Source organism: Eublepharis macularius, chromosome 1 (assembly GCF_028583425.1).
Source record: "Eublepharis macularius isolate TG4126 chromosome 1, MPM_Emac_v1.0, whole genome shotgun sequence".
Classification (NCBI taxonomy): domain Eukaryota; kingdom Metazoa; phylum Chordata; class Lepidosauria; order Squamata; family Eublepharidae; genus Eublepharis; species Eublepharis macularius.
In genome coordinates, this window is record NC_072790.1 from 254,059,253 (window position 1) to 254,084,365 (window position 25,113).

At 61.6% G+C, this 25,113-nt stretch overlaps 1 protein-coding gene across 2 annotated transcripts in view; it reads right to left on the minus strand.

Moving 5' to 3' along the window:
- Positions 1-25,113, minus strand: part of KIRREL1 (kirre like nephrin family adhesion molecule 1) — a 91,848-nt gene that overhangs the window by 56,534 nt on the left and 10,201 nt on the right. The window contains exon 1 of one of the 2 annotated variants that reach the window (XM_054999068.1): positions 18,783-18,884. The exons of the other annotated variant lie outside the window; for it this stretch is intronic. Within the exon in view, the coding sequence (XP_054855043.1) occupies positions 18,783-18,840 (58 nt within the window). The 5' untranslated portion in view covers positions 18,841-18,884. Of the gene's footprint in view, positions 1-18,782; positions 18,885-25,113 lie in introns of those variants that run through there. 2 annotated transcript variants of the gene reach the window in all.

Below are 25,113 nucleotides of genomic sequence, written 5' to 3' on the forward strand. Positions count from 1 at the left end.
CTGGGCTGAGTCAACAACTCCAGAAGGCGCCCCTCAGCCCACTCCCAGCCAGAAAATCCCTGCACCAAGAATGAATCCCCCGCAAGGAAACTGAGGACCCCTCCCCAGCCAGCTCAACCCCCAGCGGAGGGTCACGGGGAATGTGGGAATTCAGGCAGAGCAGCAGCGACTGCAGGCGAGAGGACGGGCAAAATCTCTCTCTCTCTCTCTCTGTCTGTCTGTGTCTCCTGCTGCCTTGTGAAGCATAACAAGAGTGCCCCTGGGAGACAGTCTTTCTGCAGATGCCTCCAGAGCCCCCCAGGCACCAGAACTGGTACCACCAGAGGGCCAGGCCCCCCCCCCACACACACCTACAGGCCCAAGGCCCCCGGGCAGGCGTCACCCTGCTGCGCTCCCAGCCCCCTCTGCTGAGGTCTGGCTGTTGTTAACAGGGAGAATAGCCAGAGTTGTTATGCAAGTGAGCCTTCTGGCCATTTGTGAGGCACTGCTGCGGACCGGCCGGCCTGGCCTAAGCCCTGAGCGCGGTGGAGGCACAAGCTGCTCTGGCCTGCTGCCAGCACCCGTGCAAAGAAGAGGTGCAGAGAGAGGCCGGAGCAAGAACTTGAACTCTTGGCTGCCATGTTTGGGAGAAGCAAAGGACGGAGTTTCTCTTCACGGCGTTCCCTTGGCAGAAACGTGCCCTTCGGACTGTTACTGGAGGGGCCAGGGGAGTTCTCCAGCATTCCTCTGTTGTGGAAGAATTGCTGCCACAAGAAGGATGCGCAAAGCCCTCCCGAATCCAGAGCGTTCTCCAGATGGAAAAGGCCCCCCCCCCCGTGCTGCTCTGCTCCCCTCTCCTCTGGCGCTCTGCTCCCCTCCGCGCTGGCTCTTGTGGTTGCAACCCTGCAATGATTCTACGAGGCTGGAATTTGAAGAATTTCCTGTCAAGACTCACTGGAAGACTAGAGAGAGAGAGAGAGAGAGAGAGAGAGAGAAAAGAGGGATGGGGGAGGGAGGGAGCCGGCTAGCCTTCCCCCTTCGCCAGCCTGTTGCCAAGTGCCCCTCGGGCGCTTTCCTTTTTTTCTGTCTGCATTCGCAAACTCTGCCCAAGTTCACCAAGGAGACCAGAGGGAAGAGATCCAGCCCCACGAGACAGCCGCTGGGCCACAGGAAGGCAGGGGCTGCTGCCGTGCCCAGGCCAGCACTGCCAGCTTTTGACTCGGCCCTGGAAAGTTCTGCCAAGCTCCCCGGGAGACAAACCCAAGGCACAGCATGGAGACTTCGCAGGGCTTCGCAAGCCAGCTGCCGACATGTCGGCTCCGCGGAAAGTCAGGCCAAAGGAGGAAGTGGGGGGGGGGGACAGCCACCATTTTACTGGCACAATGGAAGAGGTGGAAGCACGAGTGGCGGCTCTTCAGGGGGCAAAAGCCCCCATCAAGCACAGGAACCGCTGGGAGCTCTGAGCCGCCAGGGAGGGGAGGGCACTGCTGCCAGTGGGGCTGCCACACCCAAGCCCTGGAGGCAGCAATCTGATTTTGGCATCCCTGCACTGTCCCCCGCCAAAAAATCTGGAGGAAGAGGCTTCCAGGGAGAACACAATTTTCTCCTTTAAAAGAAATAAAACAAGGACACGGGATGTCTGTCTTGCTTTTGCATGCCAAAAAACCCCCTGTCCGCAGAACCAAGGACTACGGAAGGGGGCCTTTGGGCTCCCTCGAGCCACAGAACTTAAGTGTGTGCAGGATGCCCACAGGTCTACTCTGCACGGCCAACTCGGTGTAAGGCCTGGGGCCCAGGGTTCCTCTCTCCAGGCAGATCCCCACCCCCACCCAGCTGATGAGGAAGGGGGCCAACCTTGTGGGTTCTCAGGCTCGGAGCAGCTGCGTTTCAACGCGGATGTTCTGTGCAGCCATCATAGCAAACCGCTGTTGATAATCACCTTCATGGAAGACAGTGAGACTGTCTCAGAGACTCGTGTGGCTCTTTGGCAGACACACCTTTGCCTATGGCTCTTCTTGCCACCATTAGCCAATGTGGCAGCTGCCCCATGTCCCGGACAGTGTGCAGGGCCCTTGCTCAATGTGGCTTGTGGTGGGGAGCTGGATCTCCCCTTGAAACAACCACTGCCACAAGGACTGGAAGACGGGTACGCTGCAAGCCTCTCTGTGCCAGCAACGGAAATAAGGGGCCGTCTTCTCCAACAAACCCACATGCACGCGCCTGGACACGTGCACATCTTTCCTGGCGGCCTCTGCTCTCTCATCCTAGGAGGAGGAGGAGGAGGAGGGCAAGCTGGCTGCAGAGCAGAGAGGCTAAGTCCACCCCTATAGCAGCCCCCACCTTGGAAGGGGGTGGCTGGATTCCCATCCCCTTCCTCCATGGCCAGCTGGCTGTTTGGGCGCCTCTCCCGCCTGAGCTGCTGTGCCTCTTAACGGGAGGCAAGAGGGAAGCAGAGGGCGGCAAGGGCATTTTGCAGCGAGGGGCTTCACGGCACTGCTGGCTCCTGCCGGCGCTTGTGGTCCTTCCGTGGTGGCCCTCTTCTTCCTCACAGGTACACCAGGGAGGGGAGAGACAACCCTCTTTGCTCAGAGCAACTCTGGGATTCTATGTTTAATAGTCATCGTTCTCGCTTCCATTCTTGTCTGTTTGTGTGTGTCTGGTGTGGTACCACACAGGGCACATGGCAGTCCTGTGGCTCTTTGCGCGGGTGGTAATTGAGAGTGCGGCTCTCCGATATGGAGTGATTAGGTGCTGTTGCTAGAACAGGCAGTGACCCCTCCGTGTGTGCTAAGAGGGCACACCAGGGCTGCTCACAGACCACCCGAGGCCGGGGGCTCTCCTTTCCCAGATAGGCAGGAAAAGATGACGGTGTGAATGGATCCAGAGCTGTGTTCGTCTGTAGTTGCAAAATAGTAGAGAGTCCAGTAGTACCTTTAAGACTAACCAACTTTACTGTAGCATAAGCTTTCGAGAACCACAGCTCTCTTCGTCAGATGCATAGCATCTGCATAGCATCTGACAAAGAGAGCTGTGGTTCTCGAAAGCTTATGCTACAATAAAGTTGCTTAGTCTTAAAGGTGCTACTGGGCTCTCTACTGGGTGAATGAACCAGATGAGAAGACACAGGAAGGGCCTTGACAGCCGCCTGAAGATCCTCTAAGAGGCTCAGAATGTTGCCAGCCATTGAGAGCCAGTGAAAGGCAAGGCTGCCAACTCCCGGTGGAGAAATTCCTGGAAATTGGGGGGATGGGGGAGCCTCGGGACGGCAGAGTTTGGGAAAGCGAGGGAGCTCAGCAGACACACAAGGCCACAGAGCCCACCTTCCAAAGCTGCCATCTTCTCCAGGGGGGCTGTAGTCTGGAGATCAGGCGTTATTTTGGGAGGTTTCCAGGCTCCACCTGGAGGTTGGCAACCACACAGGAAGCGGGAATTTTTAAGGGGAGCAATTTTTAAAGTGCTCCCCGCTCCATGCACAATTCAGCATGGATTTGTCCTCTTAACATGCTAGACGGCATCTGCCAGGGGTCTTGGAAAGGCAACTGGCCTGCCCCATCTCTGCTGGGAAGGCTGGGTAGCTGACCTGCCCGAGAGCAGTAATGCCGAGCTGGGAGTCAGGAGCATTGCGCATTGGCTCGAGCCGGGCATGAAAAGGCCGGCTCTTCTGCCCCAAGAGGACAGCAGCCACCGCTGCCTCGGCTAGTCCAGGGAAGCCACCCGAGGCTCTGCGGGACGATCAACGGAGCCAGGCTGGCCCCTGCTGCTCGCGGAAGGGGCCCTCCCAGATTCCAGGAGCTGTTTCCTGCTCCCAGGGGTGCTGGGTGGGCCCCTCGGCCCTCTTCGCTCCAGAAAATGGCGTGTGCAGAGTCAGCTGCCCTGAGAATTCCCTAGAGAAGCCACCCAAATAGCGGGTGGAGAAGAGGGTGGAGAAGTGGCCTGCCAATCTCTTGTGGCCCCACAGGAAGAGGAGCCCTGTTGGGTCCGGCCAAAGGCGATCCATCAGGTCTGGCATCCTCCGGGTCTAAAGGCAGGAGCTCCCCCCACAACTGGATCCTGAGCGACAATGGCCACGGAGGGAGCTCTCCTCCCACAGGAGCACGTCCGGTTCCCTTTTAAAGCGAATCCTGAACTGACTCCAGCACTGTGTTCAAAAGTAATTTCTTTTCTGTGAGAGCGATGGGAGAAAATCCACGCCTGCCCTCCCATCTGCCCCACCTTCTTAAAAACACAGAGCTGGAAGAGACCCCAGGGGTCATCTAGCCCAACCCCCTGCACAATGCAGGAAATTCACAGCTATCTCCCCCTCCCCACCGTGACCCCTGCTCTATGCCCAAAGGAAGGCAAAAAACCTCCAGGACCCCTGGCCAATCTGGCCTGGAGGAAAAGTCCTTCCTGACCCCAAAGTAGCGATCAGCATTATCACCCTGGGCACATTAGAAAGGGCCAGGAGAGCCCAGCACCAGCCCCCCCCCCTCTCCCGATCTGCCTAAACTCATATTGAGTCCCAGAATCAGCACAGCAGTCAGGTGACCACCTAGCCTCTTCTTGAATGCCTCCAAGGAAGGGGAGCCCACCTTCTTTGCTGCACTGAAATTGTATGTGAGTACAGCCTCCTGCCGATCCCGTCTTGCAAGCTGCCGCTGGCCGGCTCCGTCTACAGTTTCTCAGAGGGGCAAAAGTTCTGAGTCAGCATGAAGAGCAGTCAAGATGGGAAACCCCAAAAGGGTGGAGGGGGGCTTAAGGTTGAAGCTGAGGGTCCATCCAATTCAGCATTCCGTCTCACACAGCAACCCACCAGTTGTTCTGGAGGGCCGGACAGAAGCCACGGCCTTCCCTTGTGGCTGCTCCCCGGGACTGGGATTCAGGGGTGCGCTGCCTCTGCATACGGTGGGTCCCTTCAGTCTCCCTGGCTAGTAGCCAATCTGTCTAGTTCTCTCTTAAAGCCATCTGTGTTCGTGGCCGTGACTCTATCCACTGGCACTGAGTTCCACAATTTGATCCCATTTTTCTGCATTTGCTCTTGGAGCGCCACAAGAAGCTTGCAGAACTTCACAGACACTTGCTTAAATCCTGGAAGAGCAACCGTGCAAGCAGATGCATGTTGCAGCCAGCCGGCATTCCATGCATGCAAAGGCATCGGTAGCACTGCTAGCTGCTTGGGCCAACATCGAGCAATCACATGTCTCTCCACCTGCTCTTCCTCAAGTGGAACAAGGTGAAGCACGTCGCTCTCCCCTCCACCGCTTTACCCTTACAACAACCCTGTGGAGGTGGTTTGGTTGAGAGTGGCTGGCCTAAGATCCCCCAGAGAGGTCCACGGCAGAGCAGGGATTTGAATCTGGGTCTCTAACCACTGTACATCATCATCTCTTCCAATGTATGCCTTCAGCCCCAGCCACCTGTCCAAAAGAAGCAAAGGAGGACGCCCTGCAGCAGAGAGTCTGGGGCCTCGTTCCCCTTCACTGCAGCCGGGTTTGGAGCAGACAGGCCCTTCTGACCCCCCCCACCCGCCCCGGCCTCAATCAAACACCACGGCTCAATTCAGACACACACCTTAGCAGGTGGGAAGCCAGCCTCACCCTTTCAAACTCTCTGCCATGAAAAAAACAGGGGAATCAGCTAGGAGAGAGACACGCAGGGAGCAGAAAACACGGTAGGGGGGAGGATGATCCCACCCAGGCCACACCAACCTGGCAGCATGGTGGACACAAACACCCAATGCCAAGCCAACCCCTCTGGCAACTCCCGCTAACCTATGATGACAAACATTGGGTTCCCCACCCTTGGGCAGTGGGCACCACGGGGCAGCCCTCGCCAGCCCAGAGACCATGGCTGAGAAGGCATTGGAAGTTGAGAGAGAAGGGCCAGAGGGCAGGGAATGGACCCCAACTGGAGAGCAGGGAGGAGGAGGAGGGGGGGCCCTGCCAGGGGGAGACCTGACCGGCCCCAGAAGCCCCGTTGGAAGGAGCTGACCGGGACCTTCCGAGAGTTTGCTGCGGCTGGGCTTTCGGAGCACAGGGTGAGTTAGCCCCACCCCCACCGCCCCTCTATCAGGGCAGTCTTGTCTTCCGACAGGCTCCAGTGCTCCAGGGAGAGAGGCGTCTTTCCCACGAGCTTTGACGTGGCGATGCTGCCAGGGACTGAACCAGGGGCCTTCTGCGCGCCAAGTAGCTGCCTCCTGCCGGACCCGCCCCCTGGTCGAGCAAGGCCAGCTGGGGGGAGAGGCACCAGCTCTGCAGGGCCAAGGCCAGGGACTGAGCCTGGGGCTGTGCTCATGGATTCCCCACCTTCTCCTGCCATATTGCTAAGGGACAGGGGTTCATCCCTTTGCACAAACTAGAAACTTGGCAACAATTGTGGAATTGTTTGTTTAGCCTGCATCCGTGGATGAGCCAAGCATGCTGCTGGGTGCCTGCTGAAGGTAAAGTGGTTCAAGCCACCAGCAGCCTCCATGGGAGTTGGGGGCGGTGTTAATAATATCGGCACAACTTTGCATGAGTCTCCCACCTAGGGATTCCAGCTCTGGGGTGGGAAATTCCTGGAGATTTGGGGTGTGGCGCCTGGGGAGGGCAGGATTAGCAGGGTTTAATGCCACAGAGTCCACCCTCCAAAGTGGCTGTTTTCTCCAGGGGAACTGATCTCTGTCACCTGGAGATCAGTTGTCATTCCGGGAGATCTCCAGCCACCACCTGGAGGCTAGCAACCTTACTCCCACCCACAAAGGCACAACAGACCGCAGCCCCGTGTCAGTGCAATCCTGGGCCCTGCGCTGTTTCGAAGCACTGCTTTCCTCTGCCACTGCAGACCAGCTCCTTCAGAAAGACCAGAGGAGAAAACCCAGAAAGGCGCCACTCCTTCAGACCCACCCCTGGAAACAGCCCCCCCCCCCAGTCCAGTTGCACAGGGCGGAAAGATGCTGCTTGTGCCTTACTTCTGAAGAGGCCCAACCCTGAGCCCAGAGGAACGCACGGTCTCTGCCGGCCAAACGTAGCTCCTAGGAAACCCTCCCCTCGACACACAAGGAAACCAGCCTGCTCTGGCTACCCAGGAGGCCCGGCTGCCGAAGGGGGACACCGTGGACACGAGGTGCGGAATGAGCCAGGGAAGGGAAAGCGAGGAAGGGCCACCGCATCCGGAGGTCTTTGGGGCTTGCTTGGGTCTCTGTTTGGATGGGTCTTCTGCCTTCCTGCCCTGAGTGCTTGCTGGATCTGGGGGGGGGGCGCACAAGGGGCAGAGGGAGCGCCAGGCACCATCCTCGGCCCTTGCAGCAGAATTGCAGCTGGAAAGGCCCATAGAGAATCTGCTGCCTGTTGGGCCGAGGGGGCATTCCCAGGGGCAAGGGGACCCCCTCCTCCAGAGAGCCGGGCAGAGCCCCCCAACCCAGCGGCTGGCACTAGATGCCCCCCTCACACTGCTGGGGAGGGTCTCGTTGACTGCCCTCGGGATGTATTTTGGGAGGGGGGCTCTGCTGAAATCCAGGCGCAGCTCCCTGGAGAAGGGCCCAGATGGGAGAAACCGCAGTCCCTTCCTTCATTATCTCTGAATGGGTTTTTTGTTAGGGCCTTTAAACATTTACTCCAATTGGGCTGTTGCTTCCAGTGTGTCCCTCGCACGCAAACACACACACACACACACACACACACACACACACACACACACCCTATCTTCCTTTCTTTGCTGTTTCTATGGAAACACCTCCAGGCATACAACTGTTCGCCAATGATTTTGTAATAAAAGTTGGGTGGCGATGCTCCCCCCCCCCACTGAACCCGGAGCCGGCTCCCGCCTCCTGGCTTGGGGATGGACTGCTGCGGGCTTCGGTGGCTCTCAATACCGGAGTGGCGGGAGACGCTTTGGGAGGACGTGGGCCCTTCCCTTGGGCATCTCCTCCCAGCTGGGCCACGAGCAGAGATGAGAGGAAGGGGGCAGAGAAAAGAGCTGCAGGACTCCGGGCTGAATGTGGGACTGGGTTTTATTGGGGGGTCGTTTCCATGCAAGCAAAAGTGTGGCATGAACTATGCCCCATGCGGCTTCAGGTGGTCACGACTCCCTCACCATTCATACATGACCCCCCCTTTGGCTGACATCATCCCCGCGAGCCCCCTCAGCACAGAATGGTACCAAAGCAACAGCAGGCAGGATAGGTTGGGGGGGGGGAGAAGAGCTCTGGGAAAGCTTTTGCCCCCCAACTGAAGCCCAGCAAGGGTTCGCCTCGGCAGGAGTGCTCCTCACGGGCAAGGCAGCGATGGAAGGAGGAGGGATAAACAGGGCCCCTACGCTGGCCCAAGCCCAGTGCCCAGCCTGCTCAGCTACTTTCGCTGGGGCCTGCGCACGCAGGAGAGCAGGAGCAGGCGGGGCTCCTGGGCCTCTCCTCCCCCAAATGCCTCGAGCGTGCGATGCATACCAAGCGCAACATCTTACAATACAAGGACGGGCACAGCAGAAGGTCTTAGGCCGGCATGACTCCCCTGGCATCCTTCCACCGATCTCTGGGAACTAGTCCGAGGGGCACATGGACTGTGTTTGGCGGGAGATGCTCCGTTCCCTTCGCAGAACTCCACTAGCAAAACCAGTCTCCACCTTAACTGGCCTATCGGGGAATCAAACGTGCTTTGCCTGCAGCTAATTTTGACCTGCGTGCCACCCCCCTGCCCCAGTTAAGTGCCACCCTTAAATGTCACATGCACAGCCCGGGGACAGTTGACTAAAATGCTAAGCCACCCGTGGCTCAAGGGCCACCTGCCTCACAGGAAGCTCAGAGCAGCAATTGGCTTCTTCAGGAAAGGCCCTGCAGCGAGAGCAGGCGAGGACTCCCCGCAGGCTCAAGGCATGAGGTTCTTCCCAGTACTGGGGGCTGGGGTGTGTGTGCAGGGAAGGGTCAGCCCAGAGGAGCAAAGTCAACACAAGCCCCTCCGACCAAAGACAGGAGAGGTCGGAAGACGCTGAAAGGGGTGTGTGTGTGTGTGTGTGTGTGTGTGTCACACAACCAGTGTTCCCAAAGCAGCGGGGAGTCCAGTACCGCCGCCTGAGCCCAACAGCAGGCTGGGGAGAGGAAAGGCCACCAAAGCCTTTTGGAAAGACTGGATTCCAAGTAGGGATTCTCCACAGGCCAAAGAAGGCGACCTCTGCAGATCCAGCCACAGACGTGCTGCTGTTTCCTCCCTTCAGGACGCCCTTCTCCAAGCCAACCCCCAGGCAGAGCAGAACACACAAAACTGTCCCAACCGGGGGGGGGGACGTTTCTGCACTCTGAGGGGGGGGGGGCGAAAGCCAGGAATCACCCCCCCCATGATTGCCTGACCCTACAAAGATCCCTGCCAGAGTTCCCAAAGGTATCCTGGGAAATGCATCCAAGTGTGACTTTGGACCTGGTCTCAGGGGGGGAGCACGGAGGCGGCTTTAGGCGGGCTGCAACGGAGCCTCAGGCGGATCGGAGCCATTATATCAAGGGGGCTTTGAGGGCTGCTGCCCCACTGACACTGTGGGGAGAGCCCCTGCAACACGGATGGCAGTAGCGGGGCCTGCCCACCAGGCCAGCTGGGCAGCCGCGTCCTGCACCATCCCCTTCCTTGCCTTGCCCACTGGCAGCTCAGAGCAAAAGGTTATGAGAACGAGTGGCAGGACCCCCGAGACACCAATTATCTGCTAAGTGTGAAAGCTGGAGTGATTAATTAAGAGATAATAAAAAGAAAGGAGGGGGAGAGGGGCTGCTGGCTGCTTTGATGATAGCACCAGAGGTAAGCCAAGCAATTAGGGGGATCTTTATGAAGAGTTAGCGATAATCCCCCGGTAACCAGTGCCAAAGGAAAACTCTGTGTGTGTGTGTGTGTGTTGTGCGCGCGCAGGGCCAGAGGGAGGGAAAGAGGCACCCCCGAGGAAGGAGCCACACAGGACTTTGCTCCTCCAACGCAGGATGGAGCTGGGCTGGCGGGGGCGCAAGGAGGGGCTGCCTCTTGATTTCTGTGCTGCGTGATTCTGCCCCTGGGTTCTGTGCTCCCCCCCAGGCTGAGAGAGGTCTCTGCCTCCCAAGAGGACATCCCACATCGCTCAAGGTGCCACCCACTGGCCTCGGACCGGCATCCGATTTGGACTTCTGATCAGCTCCAAGCCCAGGATAAATCCCCAGATCCTCACTGTCCTCAGATTTGTCAGTTCTGGTTGTCAGCTGACATCCAACCGGGAAGTCCCCAAAGCCCAGACCTCTGGTCGCCACTGGCCTGCCTGGCCGCCTCAGGGGAGCAAGTGCTGCCTGCAAGGGGCCCGTTAGCAGCTGCATTTAAAGATGATATAATAACAACAACATTCGATTGATATATACCGCCCTTCGGGACGACTTAACACCCACGCAGAGCTGTTTGCAAAGAGTGTTATTATTATCCCCACAACAATCACCCTGTGAGGTGGGTGGGGCTGAGAGAGCTCTGAGAGAGCTGGCTACAAGCGGAGGAGGGGGGAATCGAACCCAGTTCTCCAGATCAGAGTCCCGCTGCTCTTAACCACGACACCAAACTGGCTCTCAGGGTGGCAAACGGCCCCGGCAGCAGAAAGATTTGTGGGCCAAGAGCTTCGGTGGCCTGGACTTCCGTGGCCTGCCTGCCGCCTTGAGGGGCTCAATCTCAGCAGGGGAGGATCAGGCACCTGTGGAGCATTTTAAAAGGGGGGGGGCGGCGGCAGCTGGACAAGGTGTCCCTCCCCCAGAGATGGGAAGATTAGGCCACCTCCCCCATCTCATGCATGCACCCCCTTTTGCTCACCCGGCAGATGAATCCCTTGTTTTGCCTGCAAAGATCCCAGGATCTACCCGAGGGGCCTCCAGTTCAAAATGCCGGGGAAAGCCCCTCTCTGCCGGAAACTGTGGGGAGCCCCTGCCAACCAGAGGGGGAAATGCCAAGCTGGGGGACCCATCAGCAGAAGGTGGCTTCACGTGTTCCTAGGGCTCGCCCTTGGGGTGGGGTCAGAGGGCAGGCCCGGCCTTGGGGCCTTTGCACCAGAAAGAGCTTCTGCATCAGCCCCCCACCCCACCCCCACAGCATCCAGGGGAATATTCTCTGGGGCACTGTGGAGGAACCACAGGGCGATCAGCCAGCTGGGAAATGGCATGGAAGAGCCAACCTGCCTCCCTGAAGGAGGACAGCAGCCCGTCAAGCCCAGGCAAGAGCGATCCGGAGAAGACATTCCTGAGAGGCAGGACTGTTCATGTCCTGGGAGCAGGAAACAGCTCCTGGAATCTGGGATCTTTATGTCCGGGGGGGGGGGAGAGATGCCACGGCCCCCAAGGCCTCAAGCCATCACCACGCCGTGGCCAGCCCATGCCATGTCAGAAATGAACAGGAAATTCTCGGTCATGATTCAGAGATTGTGCGATGGAATCACGTGGGCTGTGTTTGCACCAAGTCCAAACGATTCTAGAGAAATGACGTTTGGGCCTGGGGAGAACCTTGGCCACACAAGGACTCCTGGCTTAAGCCACCTGACAGCGTTTGGAAGATCCTTTACTCTTTTGCCAGAAAGTGGCAAGGAATGCTGGGCCGGGGTGCGCACATGCACCCCGCACATCAAGCAGACCGTGTTCGGTTCGTGCAGTTGACTCCCTTTGGCATTCTGAACTGGGGGTGGGCAAGGCCGTATTAACCCATGGCCGGGCCCCCCGGGCTTTCAGGTATTTCGGGGCCCCTCTGGCACTTCAGTCTTTCACCCCACTACAGCTGGCAGCCTGACTCTGGCACGGTAGGTACCAGACCACAGGGCATGGCCCTATAGCCAACTGTTTTGACTGGTCCCAACGGCCCATGGGAACGTTCAAGCACATGCGCCAGCCTTTTATTACTCTTGCCTGAATAGAGATATGGACAAAAAAAGAGCCAGTAAGCTATATGGCATTAAAGTAATATATATATAGTATACTTATGAGAGTATATATATGGATAAATATATACGTACACACATTGCGACAGCGCAGAGCGCCAAGTGCCTTTAGCCACTGGAGCCCTAGGGGGCAGGTAACAGTTCCCCTGTGGGGCCCCTCGGCTTCCCCCGAGTCAGCCTTCTGAAGAATACGGCCCTGGGGAGGGGGTCTTAAGGCCTTGTCTGGAAATGTGCAGCAGAGAATCCCCCACCCCTCCGAAGCGTTCTTCTCGGGAAGCAGCAGGCCAGCTTGCCCAGCTGAGTCTTAAACAGCCCCGTCAGCGTTCTTCCCAGGAGCTCAAGAGAAGGCCGGCCGGGCTCTCCCTCCCCGTTTGCCCTCCTGTCGACTCCGAGGTAGGTGAGGGGGTGAGAGGAGTGTGAGGATTTGAACCCAGGTCCAAGCCCAACCGTCCATCTGCCTCTTCCTGTGTCTTGCTAGGCCAGCCCCGGTTTAGCCCTGGCAGGCAAAGTGACCAAAGGCCAGGCCCAGGTTCACTGGTCTGGCTCTCCCTCCCACCCCCTAATCTGGAGGGCACCTACAAGACGCCCAGAGTGCCTAGCTACCGCTCAGCCCCCCCCCCCCCATGCAACCAGCACGGCCTCTTCCGTGCCCCTTTCGACTGTGGGTCTGGGCACCGGAAGCAGTGCTCCAGCTCTTCTTCCATCCAGCCTGGCACAAAAGGGAGGATTTCACAAGGCCTGCCCAGCGGAACAGGGGGAGAGACTGGGGGCCAGCAGTGCTTCTGCTGCTTTGGAGAGCTCTTTGCACAGCCCTGGGCCAGTCACCCACCCGCAGCCTCTTCCCCCCGCCTGTACAACGGGATCCACCATGGCCTACCTCATAAGGCTGTTGGAGAGCAAACATTCCGAGGGTCCCGCATGCCAGCTCTCTCCTCCCAGTCAATCACCCATTCAAGCCAACCACTTCCTGTTTCTAAGGCCGGCTTTCCTGAACTGATTATGAACCCAGCACTCCCTTTGGCAAAGTAATCCTAATGTTCCTCTGGGCATGCACAGAGTTCCATCCCTCATCTCAGATGCCGAGAAAGGAACCTGGGCCTCCGAGTTGTGGGCAAAGGCCTCGGATCCTGTAGTGCAAGGAAGAGCCCTTTGCCCCTCTTCTTTTTGCTCAGCACAGGGCGGGTCAACTCTGTCCCGAGACAGCATAGAGTGATTCACAGGCCCCAATTCACACCCTGAGGGAACACAGCTCACTTCGCTCAGTCTCTGGGCAAGGAGGCAAGGCTGCAGGCGCCGACTGGCGCGGCCTGATTCAGACGGAAGGGCACGTCTGGGCCTTGCTGGGACCCTCCCTTGGCAGCAGCTGTGCCATCCGCCCCTTGCCCGCTCACCGCCCCCTCAGCGCTTACTCCCAAGGGAGCCTGAATCCCAGGATGTGCCAAGCAGAAGAAGAACCTCGGAGGTGCCCGGCAGGATCAGAGCAGGGGGGGCCCCTCCAGCCCAGCCTCCTGGCTCACACCCAGGCCAACCGGTTGCTACGCAGGGCCAGCAATGGGGCATAGCGACCCAGGGGTTCCCCCTGACGTTACTGAGGTTGACTGCCTCTGGGTGAGGAGGTTCTCTTCCGTTGCCATCGCTAGCAGCCACTGATGGACCTGCTCTGGTGGGACAGTTTTGCGGCAACGAATCTCAGGCACCTTGGAGGCCCGCTAGCAGTTGGCGACAGGCCAGAGTCAAGGAGAGCACACACCTGAAAACCCCGTACGTTTTGTGAGAGGGGGGGTGGGGGGTCAGCACAGCTGGCTTCTGGGTTGGGCTCCAGCAGCATCTCCAAAGCCTCACAATGCCAGAGCGGGCGGACCTCTACGAGCAGCTCCCTCCCTCCACCCCCCCCTTGCATAACATCCTCAGCCCCCCATGAAGCAAGCAGTCCCCTGAGAAGACAGGAAACCCGAAGGACCTCTGATTCCACTTGCAGAGGGCAAGGCCAGGGCCGGGCTCTGATAGGGCTATGGAAATAGGGCTCACTCGGAGGCGAGTGGGGGGGGCGCCTGGGAAGGAGCGAAGCAGGAGAACCAGCCATGGGAGGAGGGGGAGGGATATCGGAGCCCTCTTTGCCCCTCTCTACAACAAGCAGAAGCAAAATCATAAACGACTCAAACGAAGAGGTATCAGCTACATCTGCTGCCTTTGGCACCGTCTACGCAGGCTGCTGAGTTTTGTTTGTTTGGGGAGGGGGTGCTGAAGAACCTGAGGGGCTTTGGCACTGAATGTTTAAGCCCAGACATCCAACACCCTCCTTTACATCATGCCCAATCGTGCCTAGACATCCAAGGATGGACGTGGCACTGCCTCATCCGACCAGAAATCCCGTCGGACAACTTGGACTGCGCTATGTTCGCCCTGCCTTTCTCCCGCAACTAAAAGGGACTCATTGACCCCCCCCCCCTTGGTGTCTTCACTAGGGGGGGGACCAGCCAGCCCTGGAATATTTGGAGACCCCAGCCCACCTCAAGATGCCTGCCTGCTCCTCTTCCTGGGAGGCAGCCTATGCGCACAACGGCATGAGCCAGAAGGGCCGGCATGGAAGCAGACTTGGGGGGGGGGCGGTTTGCAGATCCCTGGAGCAGCAAAAAAGGTGGCAAGAGGCAGAGCCAGCCCCCCCACCACCACCGTGGAGGTCCCAAGAACTTGTTCTCCAGGGTGACACGTGTTCAGAAGGCCTTTCCCCACAAGGGCTAAAGCCGCCTGTGGCTCCATGAGTCCTTTTGGTTCTTCGGACAAGCATGGCGGAGAAAGCTCAACGGATGCTGCGGCCATCGCCTCCCCTGTCCCTGGGAGGGGGGGCCTGGCTCAGGTCCCGCTCTTGTCACCCTGGAGGCTCTGCCCCCGGAGCCTGTTCCCCCCCTTAACTATGGTATGAGGACGAGAAGCTCACTGTCACAAAACAGGGATGGAGGCTGATGACACAGCAAAGGGGCTCCCACTGGCATGGGCACAGAGAACGTGCCTAGACATGGGAAAGGAGGCAAAGGTGGTCCCTGGGGGTGGCGAAGCACCCCCCACCCCAGGCACACCATGCCCATAGAAAGGAGGGTCTTGCAGGGCTAGATGTCCACCACCAGGCTGCCTCTGGGCAGGCCTACGAAGCTACGCAGGCGCGGGCACCCCTCAGGGCCAGGCACAAAAGCATTTCCAAGGCAGTGATTCTTTGCTAGATCGGGCTTGATAGGGAAGGAGCGACGGAGGCAGAGGCGCACACTGTTGATTGATGGATCCGGCAGCAGGGGAGAGGCAGAGGACGCTGGAGGGAGGCGAGACTCCACTGGGGAAAGAGCATCCCGTAGCCCTTGGCAGGCCCCTCAGTGGGAGGGGAAGGCCCCTGGCAGGTGCCCGGAGGCACTGCCACCCACCTGGCGGGTCGCCTCAAAGAGGTCATCTCAGGTTGAGCCCCTGCAGGTTGGCCACGGGAGGCGAGAACAGAAATGGGAAGGGAACAAAGAGAGACGGAGGAGCACAGCAGGCGGCCCCTCAAAGCGCTTTGCTTCCCCAAACTGCTGCCCTGCCCCCACTGTGCTCTGCCTGGTAATGGGGGGCTGCTGACTGACAGAGGGGGAGGCCATGCAGGGCTCTGCCATCTGCAGCCACAGCACCACTCGCTCCCATGCAGAACTGGCCCAGCTTTACACAAGGGAAGTCGCGGGGGGGGGGGGCGGGGCTGGCCCCTGCACAGCACAAAAGCCCGGGTGGGGAGGGCAGGACTCTTCTCCGCCATCGGGCAGCTCCCAGGTCTGCTGCTGCACTCTGTCCCAGTCGGCCCCCTTTGGCCGTGACCAGAACGTGAGAATTGCCGAGCAGGGTCAGCCATCAGTGGAGGCCTGCCCTGCCAGCTGGCCAATCAGGTGCCCCTTGGCAAGCCTGACTCTCAGGCCCGGCTGCATCATGCCAGCAGAGGGCAGGAGCCACCACGGTCCCCGGGGCCTTGACTCAGCTCCAAGGATCAAGGCCAGCCAGAGCCAAGTCCCGCTCCTCTGCCAAGACTGGCGCATGGTTTGGTTCCTACCATGACAATGTGGCGGTGATGGGGGGGGGGCAGTTAGGACAGGACTGAGTGGAGGAGTATGTGGAGACTGTTCTCTCACTCTCCCCAAACAACAGATTTCAGAGGCACGGATTCAGGACAAACTTTTAAAAGTTCTTCTCCGCTGACTTGTGGAACTCACTGCCACTGGGATTTAAAAGGGGGCTAGATATATCCCCAGGAGCAGGGCCTACCAACAACCAATCAGTGGTTTGAGGCAGTGTTGGGGGGGGGAATAATGCCTCCATGCCCTGCTTGCAGGCTTCCCAGGGGGCTCCTGATCCGCCCCACAGGACATAAAATGCTGCGCTCGACTGACGAGCTGCGGCCTGACCCTGCCGAGCTGCTTTTGCAGCAAACCTGGGCCATGCTGGGCTGCACCCGGGGAGGGTGGCTGGGGAGAGGCGGGTGGCTGGGTGCCACCCTCTGCCTTCCCGCCCAGATCCCAGTCCTCAAGAGACCCCCCCACCAGGCTTCCCTTTCTTGTCCCCTCCTCTGACAATTAGCTTTCATCTGTTCTGCTTTAAATTTCCCCCGTCCTTCTCCTGGAAAAGAGAAGATGAAAAATAATCCACAGAGAGAGAGAGAAAAGCTCAGAAAATGAATGAATATTTCAATTTGTGACACACAATCGCGGAAAGAGCCCTGCAGGGCGACTGAATCAGGGCGGAGGGGGAGAGGAAGAAGAATGGCTTTCATTTAGATAAAATACAGAAAATTATTTAGCGAAAAATGAAGAGTGATGAAACTCATTCAGCACGCCGTGCGCACCCTCTCCAGTCTCCACTGCAACCAGCCACACCGCCTCCAAGACGCCCCCCCCTCCACACCCCCAGGTCAGCACCACGGGTTCTCCCTCCTTCCACACGCAGTCTGGTCTGCCCCACATCCTTCCCTAGCAGCAACTATGGAGAGAAGCTCATGGCGGGGGTGGGTGGGGGGCACCGAAGTCACTGCGGTGGGCAAGATGCACCCCCATCCCCTTGGAGGGCCCCCCACAGGCCCTCTCTGGCGCAGACACATGTTCCGTTTGAAGCAGGGTCAGCTCCGTTCCTTCGGCAGGGCTGTCTCCTTATTTTCTGGAGAGGATGCCCTGTCGAGGGGGGGGGGGCTGAGCCCCTGGACCACCTGCGGTCATGAAGCAGAAAGGCCGGCTTGGCCCAGCAGAATCTGTGGGGCCATATGGGGGGCTCAGCCCCTTGCAAGATTCCACAGCACGAACTGGAGCAAACTGGTGCAACTCTTTTCAGCCTGCTGCCCTCCCCCCATCTTCTCATCACAGCCCTAAAGGAAGGGCCCTTCCTCAGGATCCCCGGGGGGGGGGGCGCCGCAGGCATCTCTCTCTCGTCCTCCCCCCACTCTCCCGCCACAAGCAGCCCCTCCCCCAATTAAAAGGAATGTGGCAGCTGAGGAGGGGCGGGGCTTAACCCCCCCAATTCTATTGTACACTCCCCAGCCAATGAGGAGCCGGCCACTCTCCTCCCCCCCCCGTAATTTGATACCCCCCTCTCTTTAAAGGAGGGTTCGAGATAAGAAATGCGCATCGTCAGGCAAAAATGCAGGCGGCGCATGGGGGCGGGGGGGGGGCTGGCACAGGCAGGGCCCCCCTTCGCCTCCCCAGCCGTGCCTCAGCTCTACTGCCCCCGAACATGGAGGCTCTCTCGAGCTCGCCGGGACGCTGCTCGGGGGCGCACGCGGGGCAGCTCCGGCGCGGGACTCGCCTTTCCCGGGACCGGACAGCGGCAGCGCCCGTCCTGCACAGGCCTCGCCGCGAAGCCGCACGTCCCGCGAGGCTCCGGTTCCAGCCTGGAGGCGCCCCTCGGCCCTGCAGCGCCCTCGACGTTGGCGCCTGCCCGGCCGAGCGCCCCCAAACACACCGAGTTGTGCCCCTTGCAGGCGTGCCCACGTGTGCACGGGCAGCCCCCACCCCTGCAGGCGGCGCCCGGGGCCCAGCAGGGAAGTCGGGGGGGGAGCGGCAGGGGCCCGTCCAAGCAGCCCCCGGCAGCCACTAGGCATGCCTGTCAGGTGCCCCCCCCAGCCTCCTGCCCCCCCTCCCTGGAGCGCCGCTCTGGCCCGGAACAAAGCCCTCCTGCCGCCCCCGGAGTTTCCCACGCAGCCCCGGCCCCCTCCCCTGCCTCCCGTCTCCGATTTCGGCCGAGCCCCCCGAGCTGCAGCTGGAAGGGAGAGGGGAGCCGGAGCGGAGAGCGGCGCCCGTCGCCCAGGCAAGCGCCCCTCCCCCTCCCCCGGCGTCACCAGCCACAACACCACCACCACCCCCCTCCGGCCGCGGCTGGGGCTTCCCGCCCGGGTCGGCGTTTGGGGCCCACGTGCCCGCCGGCTGGAGAACAATCCGCCGCCCCCCCCCGAACTCCTGCTTGATTTGCTACCCCCCCCCGTCCAGGGAGGCCTGGAAGGGGGCTGATGCCGAGGAAATGCGGCCCCCGCCTCTCGGCACCGCTTCAGCCCCGTGTGAACTTTCCTCCGCATTCCGGAGAACTGAGGGGAAGCCCCGCCGCGCCCCCTCCTTGCGCCCCCAACTCTGCACGGCACCAGCCGGGAGCCAAACCGTGAACTGGGCGGGGGAGGGGGAGATTTCGGCCGGCCAGCTCAGCCCCCCCCCGCCCCCCCCCAGGAATCTGGCAACCCTCCCCGGCCCTGACGGGGGAGGCCAGGCGAGGGCTCGATCCCGCAGCGCCGAGGCGGGCCGGGGCTCCGCCGGGCCAGAAGGGGCCCCGCTGGGCCAAGCGCCCCGCACCCCGGCGGCTGCCCCCACCCCGCCGCCCCCGGCCCGGCGCGGGCTCTGGAGCTCTGGAGCCCGAGAAGCGGCGGCCGTCGAGGCGCGTCGCGGAGCGGCTCTTACCCTGGGCGAAGGCGGCGCCGGCTCCCGTGAAGACCCAGAGCGCGGCCAGGACCAGCATCGCTCTCCAGCCGGGGCCTCCCTCCCGGCCCGGCCCGACCCGACCCGACCCGACCCGACCCGCCGAGCAGGCAGCCAGCGAGCGAGCGAGCGAGCAGCCACAACGCGCCGCCGCCGCCGCCGCCTCTCGCGGAAAGGCGAAAACACCCGGCTGGGCTGGAGCGAGGAGGGAGGACCCCGCGCCGGGCGGAGGAGGGGCCGCGGAGGGAGGCGGGGAGGGGCGGAGGGAGGGGAGGACGGACTCGGAGGGAGCCAGCCGGCAGCCAGCCAGCCAGCCAGGGCGGAGGCAGGCGGGGCCCGGGCGGGGAGCGCGCGGCCTGGGGCCGCCCGCCAGTGCCGCCGCTGCCCCGGGCGCCTTTGCGCGCGGGCCGAGCCGCAGCCCTCGCCCCGACGGCCTCTCGAGGCGCTCGTCCCGGGCGCGCTTTCCCGAGCGGGCCGGGCACTGACGCCTGGCGGTGCTCGGGCGAGGAGGGCTCTTCTGGCGTGCCCGAAGACACACGAGCCTCCGCCCCACCGGAGAAAGGAGCATCGCGAGCCGGGACCGGGGCTGGCCGGACGCCTGGAGCCCCCGGAGGCTTGGCACGCCTCATCTTCACGACAGCCCTGCGAGGGAGGCCGGCCCGAGCCCCGGCGACTTGGTGCCACCCGGTGACCCGCACGTCGAACGAGGATGCGAGCGCAGCGCTCTCCGGGCCGACCGCTCAGCCGCCTGCCTGGGCGGGCGGGCGGGCGGGCGGGAGTGAGAGCGCGGCCCGCCGGCCAGTTCCCTGGCGGGGCAGCCGGTCCGGTCCTTCGCGGGGCGGGGCGGGGCGGGATCTGCCACGCGTGCCGGCCCTTCTCGGAGCCGGAAGAGCTCCCGGCGGACTCGGAGCTGCGGCGGCCACGAGAAGACGCCGCGGGACGGCGCGCCGCGAAGTCCGGCCCGGAGAAGGGCCGCTGCCCCCGCCCCGCCGAGCCGGACCGGAGCGCCGCCTCTTCCGCGGCCGGGTGTCGGCGGGAAGAGCGGCCCGAGCTCCCCGCCAGCCTTCTGCCGCGCTCGTCCTCCGGCGCGCCGGGCGCAGGAAAGGGAGCCGGGCTGCGCTCCGCTCTCGCCCGCTTCGCCCCAGGCCTCTCGGCGGCGGGCGGGCGGGCGGGCGGGCGGGCAGGCAGTCTCCATGGCGACGCGGCGGCGGCTGCCCGGTCCCGGCGCGGCGGCGGCGGCGGCGGGTGCGCGTCTCCGGGGTGCCGGCCGGGCCCTGCCTGCCTGCGCCGGGCGCAAACTTTGACCTCCTCGGAACTCTTGGCCGGCCCGCGGCTCTCCGACGGCTCGCGGCTGCTCCCTGGCGACGAGGCGCGGTGCTGGCCAGCCCTCCGGAGAGCCTGCCGGCCTGGCGAGCCGGGGCCGGGGTGGCACCTGGGCCCGGGGGGATTTCTGCTGCCCCAGCAAAGGCCTTCCCCCTTCCAGGGGAAAGGCGCCCAGGAAAGGCTTGGCCGATGAATGTGCTAAAGACGCAACTGGCTGTATTATTTATTCATTTATGTCATTTACTAAAAACAAAGCCCGTTGTGCAAATAAATACAACCGGCTCTAGAAAGCTAGGGATGGGGGGGGGGGTCTGGGGAGGGATGGCAGGTGGAGAGGGAGGAGGGGTGTGGGGAGGATTGGCAGGTGGAGGGGCAAGGGGAGGTCTGGGGAGGGCTCAGAGGCCAGAGGGGTCTGGGGAGGATTGGCAGGTGGAGGGGCAAGAGGGGGTCTGGGGAGGGTTCAGAGGCAAGAGGGGACTGGGGAGGATTGGCAGGTGGAGGGGCAAGGGGAGGTCTGGGGAGGGTTCAGAGGCCAGAGGGGTCTGGGGAGGATTGGCAGGTGGAGGGGCAAGAGGGGGTCTGGGGAGGGTTCAGAGGCAAGAGGGGACTGGGGAGGATTGGCAGGTGGAGGGGCAAGGGGAGGTCTGGGGAGGGTTCAGAGGCCAGAGGGGTCTGGGGAGGATTGGCAGGTGGAGGGGCAAGAGTGGGTCTGGGGAGGGTTCAGAGGCAAGAGGGGACTGGGGAGGATTGGCAGGTGGAGGGGCAAGGGGAGGTCTGGGGAGGGCTCAGAGGCCAGAGGGGACTGAGGAGGATTGGCAGGTGGAGGGGCAAGGGGGGGTCTGGGGAGGGCTCAGAGGCCAGAGGGGTCTGGGGAGGGATGGCAGGTGGAGAGGGAGGAGGGGTGTGGGGAGGATTGGCAGGTGGAGGGGCAAGGGGGGGGTCTGGGGAGGGCTCAGAGGCCAGAGGGGACTGAGGAGGATTGGCAGGTGGAGGGGCAAGGGGGGGGTCTGGGGAGGGCTCAGAGGCCAGAGGGGTCTGGGGAGGGATGGCAGGTGGAGAGGGAGGAGGGGTGTGGGGAGGATTGGCAGGTGGAGGGGCAAGGGGGGGTCTGGGGAGGGCTGGGAGGCAGGAGGGGTCTGGGGATGATTGGCAGGAAGAGGGGCAAGAGGGGGTCTGGGGAGGGTTCAGAGGCAGGAAGGGTCTGGGGAGGATTGGCAGGTGGATGAGCAAGGGGGGGTCTGGGGAGGGTTCAGAGGCAGGAAGGGTCTGGGGAGGATCGGCAGGTGGAGGGGCAAGAGGGGGTCTGGGGAGGGTTCAGAGGCAGGAAGGGTCGGGGAGGATTGGCAGGTGGATGAGCAAGGGGGGGGTCTGGGGAGGGTTCAGAGGCAGGAAGGGTCTGGGGAGGATCGGCAGGTGGAGGGGCAAGAGGGGGTCTGGGGAGGGTTCAGAAGCAGGAAGGGTCTGGGGAGGATCGGCAGGTGGAGGGGCAAGAGGGGGTCTGGGGAGGGTTCAGAGGCAAGAGGGGACTGGGGAGGGTTCAGAGGCAAGAGGGGTCTGGGGCTCCGAGGGTGGTGGGCGCTTTGCCGTTGCCCTGTCTCTGCTGAGAGCGGCACGGTGCGGCTACGGCAAGGCCCTGAGGGCGGTGGGCAGATTGCTCTTGCCCCCTCATCCCCGGTCCGCAGAGGGCGGTGCACTGCGGCTCCAGCAGGCCTCGCAGGATGGCGGGCACTCCCCCGGGGCTTGCAGGCGCGCAGCCCTTCCCGCGCCGCTGTTGCCGCCGCCGCCCTCTTCCGGTGGGGCCCAGAGAATAGTGCGCGCTTTGCCCCCCCACCCCCACCCCCTTGGCGCTTGCAGACACGCCGCCCTCCTCCTCCCACTGGGCAGAGCCTGGGCAACGGGGGGGGGGAAGCACCTGGTGCCCTGCGAGTCCCACCAGAGCTGGGCCACATTGCTCCCGTCGCCCCGGCTCCGCAGAAAGTGGTGCGGCCTGGCTCCAGCGCTTCGCCCCTGCCCTGTCGCCCCGGCTCTGCCAAAGCGGCGTGGCTTGCCTGGGGAGAGGGAATCAGAGGGTGGCGGGCGCTTTGCCCCCGCCCCACCGGGGCTTGCAGGCGTGCAGCTCTCCCCTTCCTCCCACCGGGGCTTGCAGGTGCCACCTGCCGCCCTCCTCCTCGGCTCCGACACCGGCGGCAGCAGACACAGCTGACTCGCCCTGCCCTCTGCCGCTAGCAGCGCCCTCCAGAAGTGTCATTCCACGGCGCCCTTTTATCCGGGTGTGCCCACACATGTGTACCAGCATAAAGGTGCGTCGTCAGGAAGACGCTATGGGAATTATATGGTAGGATAGTCCACCTTTCTCACTGAGGCTCAAGGCGGATTACATAGTGTGAGATTAGTGCAATCAGTATCAAGGACATTTCCATAAACAATGCCACAGGGTAAATAGACACAAATTTACAAGGACATCGTATTAGCAGGGATCCAATACAGAGTTGAAGGATTGCTGAAACAGGACATAAGCCATTCTAGGACTGACATTAGACAACATGAAGCACAAGCAGTATATACCAGTACCTATTCAAAGCAACAGATAATACGTAAGGCAACATAATGGTGGAGCCCATGGTTCCCGACAGGGACTGCCCGGCAGTGCTGGCTGGTCCAGAGGTTGCTTCAGGTCCCAGGAGCCTCCCCGGGTTTGTGCTGCAGCAGACAAATGGGGCACATGCTACAAGAATGCCCCGAGCACTTTTCGCTGTAAGCCTCACAACAGCCCTGTAAGGTCAACCAGCACAATCATCCCAGTCTTGGGGGGGGGGATCCTGTGGCAAACCAGACTGTGGTGGGCCTTTTCCTATTTGTGGCCCTTTTCCTACTCAAGCGTAAATGGTACTTGCGCTCTGGAGGGCAGCAGCTGGAGGGATGGGGGGGCACATCTCCTGCTTTGCTTTTGCCCCAAGAAGAGAGACCTGCCAGCTCCTAGAATTCGGGACAGCAGCTGACACCTGCACAGGATGGTTCCCTTGCAGCTCTGCTCACCGCCGAGCAGGGAGAAATGGCTCACCTCTGCCCAGTTGTTCTCTTGCAGCCGGGATCCCCCGAGGGCGTTCCTCAAGGATGGCCCCCCACCATGTGATTCAGAAAGGAGCATTGCCTTGACTGGGGGGGGGTGAGAAAGGGTCTCCTTCTTCACTGTGCAGGGGGCAGCCATGAACGGCAGCGGGCAGAGCCAGCAGGAGCCCTCTGCCAAGCGGGTGATGGGTCCTCCTGCCTGGCTGCCACTGTCGGGGATGCCTCTGGGGCATGAAATGCCACGTGGCCTCTGCAGGCTCCAGGGCTCCCATCTCTGCCTTGGGCCCGAGGACCAACACAAGGCCTTTTAAATACTGAGGCGGGACTAGCTTGTTCAGGGCTCTGGAGAGAGTCATTTTCCCTTTGCAGCTGTGCAGTCACTCACCACCAGTGGGCACCAGCGAACCAGTTTGCACAGGCCGCACCAGTGGGGACTGGCATGTCTGAACAAGCCCCTCACAGGCACATGCTTTTCACTGGACTTCAGATGACAGGCTCAGAGGGGGCTCAACAAGGCTGAGTTGAAATTTCCTGGGTTGCTTTGCACAACAATGGGAAGCTTTTCAGACCATGTGCCCATCCTCTGTGCAACAGACCCTTCACGTGTGTGGGCTGAATGTGGCATCATTGGGAGGGGAAGAGGAGTGGGTGCTACAAGATTGCCTCTCCCCAGCCAGCAGAGAGCCCCTTTGTAAAGCCATCTGATGAAGAGAGCTGTGCTTCTCGAAAGCTTGTGCTCCAATAAAGTGGGTTAGTCTTCAAGGTGCTACTGGGCTCTTGACTATTTTGTAAAGCCAGGCTCTCAGCTCGAGTGTGTTGGCTGAGGACCACGGCCTTGCACCAGAGCAAGCGCTGCACCCCTCTCTGCCCCAGGCCTGCCTCCCAGGGCCCTTGCAGGAAAGAAGCCTCACAGCCACAGAACTGGGAAGGAAGGGGCAAGGGAGACCCCGGAGACAGACAGCCGGGGTGGGGGTGGGGGGCTGAAGAGGCCGCCTTGGCTGTGAGCGAGCAAGAAGGGCTGCTGTTCTCCGGGCTGCACCTGGTGCTGTCGCTGGCCCAGGCACCTTTGGAGCACTTGGGGAGGGGGGGCAGCGGCCACTTGCTTGCTTATCTCCAGCCTGACTGAGGCAGGTGAGCGGGGAGGGGGCATGGTCCCTGGCTCTGAGCCTGAGGAGAGGAAGCCCAGCCCCCGGCAGGGAAGCAACACTATGGCTGCCCCCCAAGAAGGGATTGTTCCGGGAGGGTCGAGAGGAGAGGGGTCAGGGTGGCATCTCCCCCCCCCTTCAAAGTAGCCTCTAAGTCCAGGTTGGGAGCCCCTCCCTTCCCTTCCCAGGAAAGAGAGCTCGGCTGCCCCCTGCCCCCTCCTCGTCTTCTCCCACAAGGATGGAGCCCCCAGGCTGGTGAGAATGAATGCGCGGGGGGGGGGGGTGGGGCTTATGCTTTCTCTCCCTCTCCGTCTCTGGTGGGAACTCTATTTAGACGTTCCGCAAGGGCCCAGTTCTGGTCGGGACCATGGAGGGGTCCTGCCTCCCCCTGCCCCGTACCACTTTCTTGAGCCCAAACAGCTCTGGGGGGCGCATGCACTGAACGCTTGCCAAGGCAAATGAAGTGCCGCAGGGCCATTTTGTGTTGGGGAAACGGTGTGGAGGGAAGACAGGAGCTCCACACTGCCAGAGTCCCAAGCAGAACTGGGCCCTTGTGGTGCTTCTCATTCGAGTTCCCGTGGAAAACCACTGCCGAGCCCCGTGGTGCCGTGTCCCTTGGCCATCTCTGCCTAGGAGGAGGGGACTGAGCGTGGTCGCTGGAAGGGTCTCCCCCTATGGCAGCCCCTGTGGCTGCTTCTGCACTCAGGTTTTGCTCCTCTTTGAGGTCCAGCCGGGGGCACCTGCGGAGGGGTGTCCTCACAGTGCTTGTGCCCCTT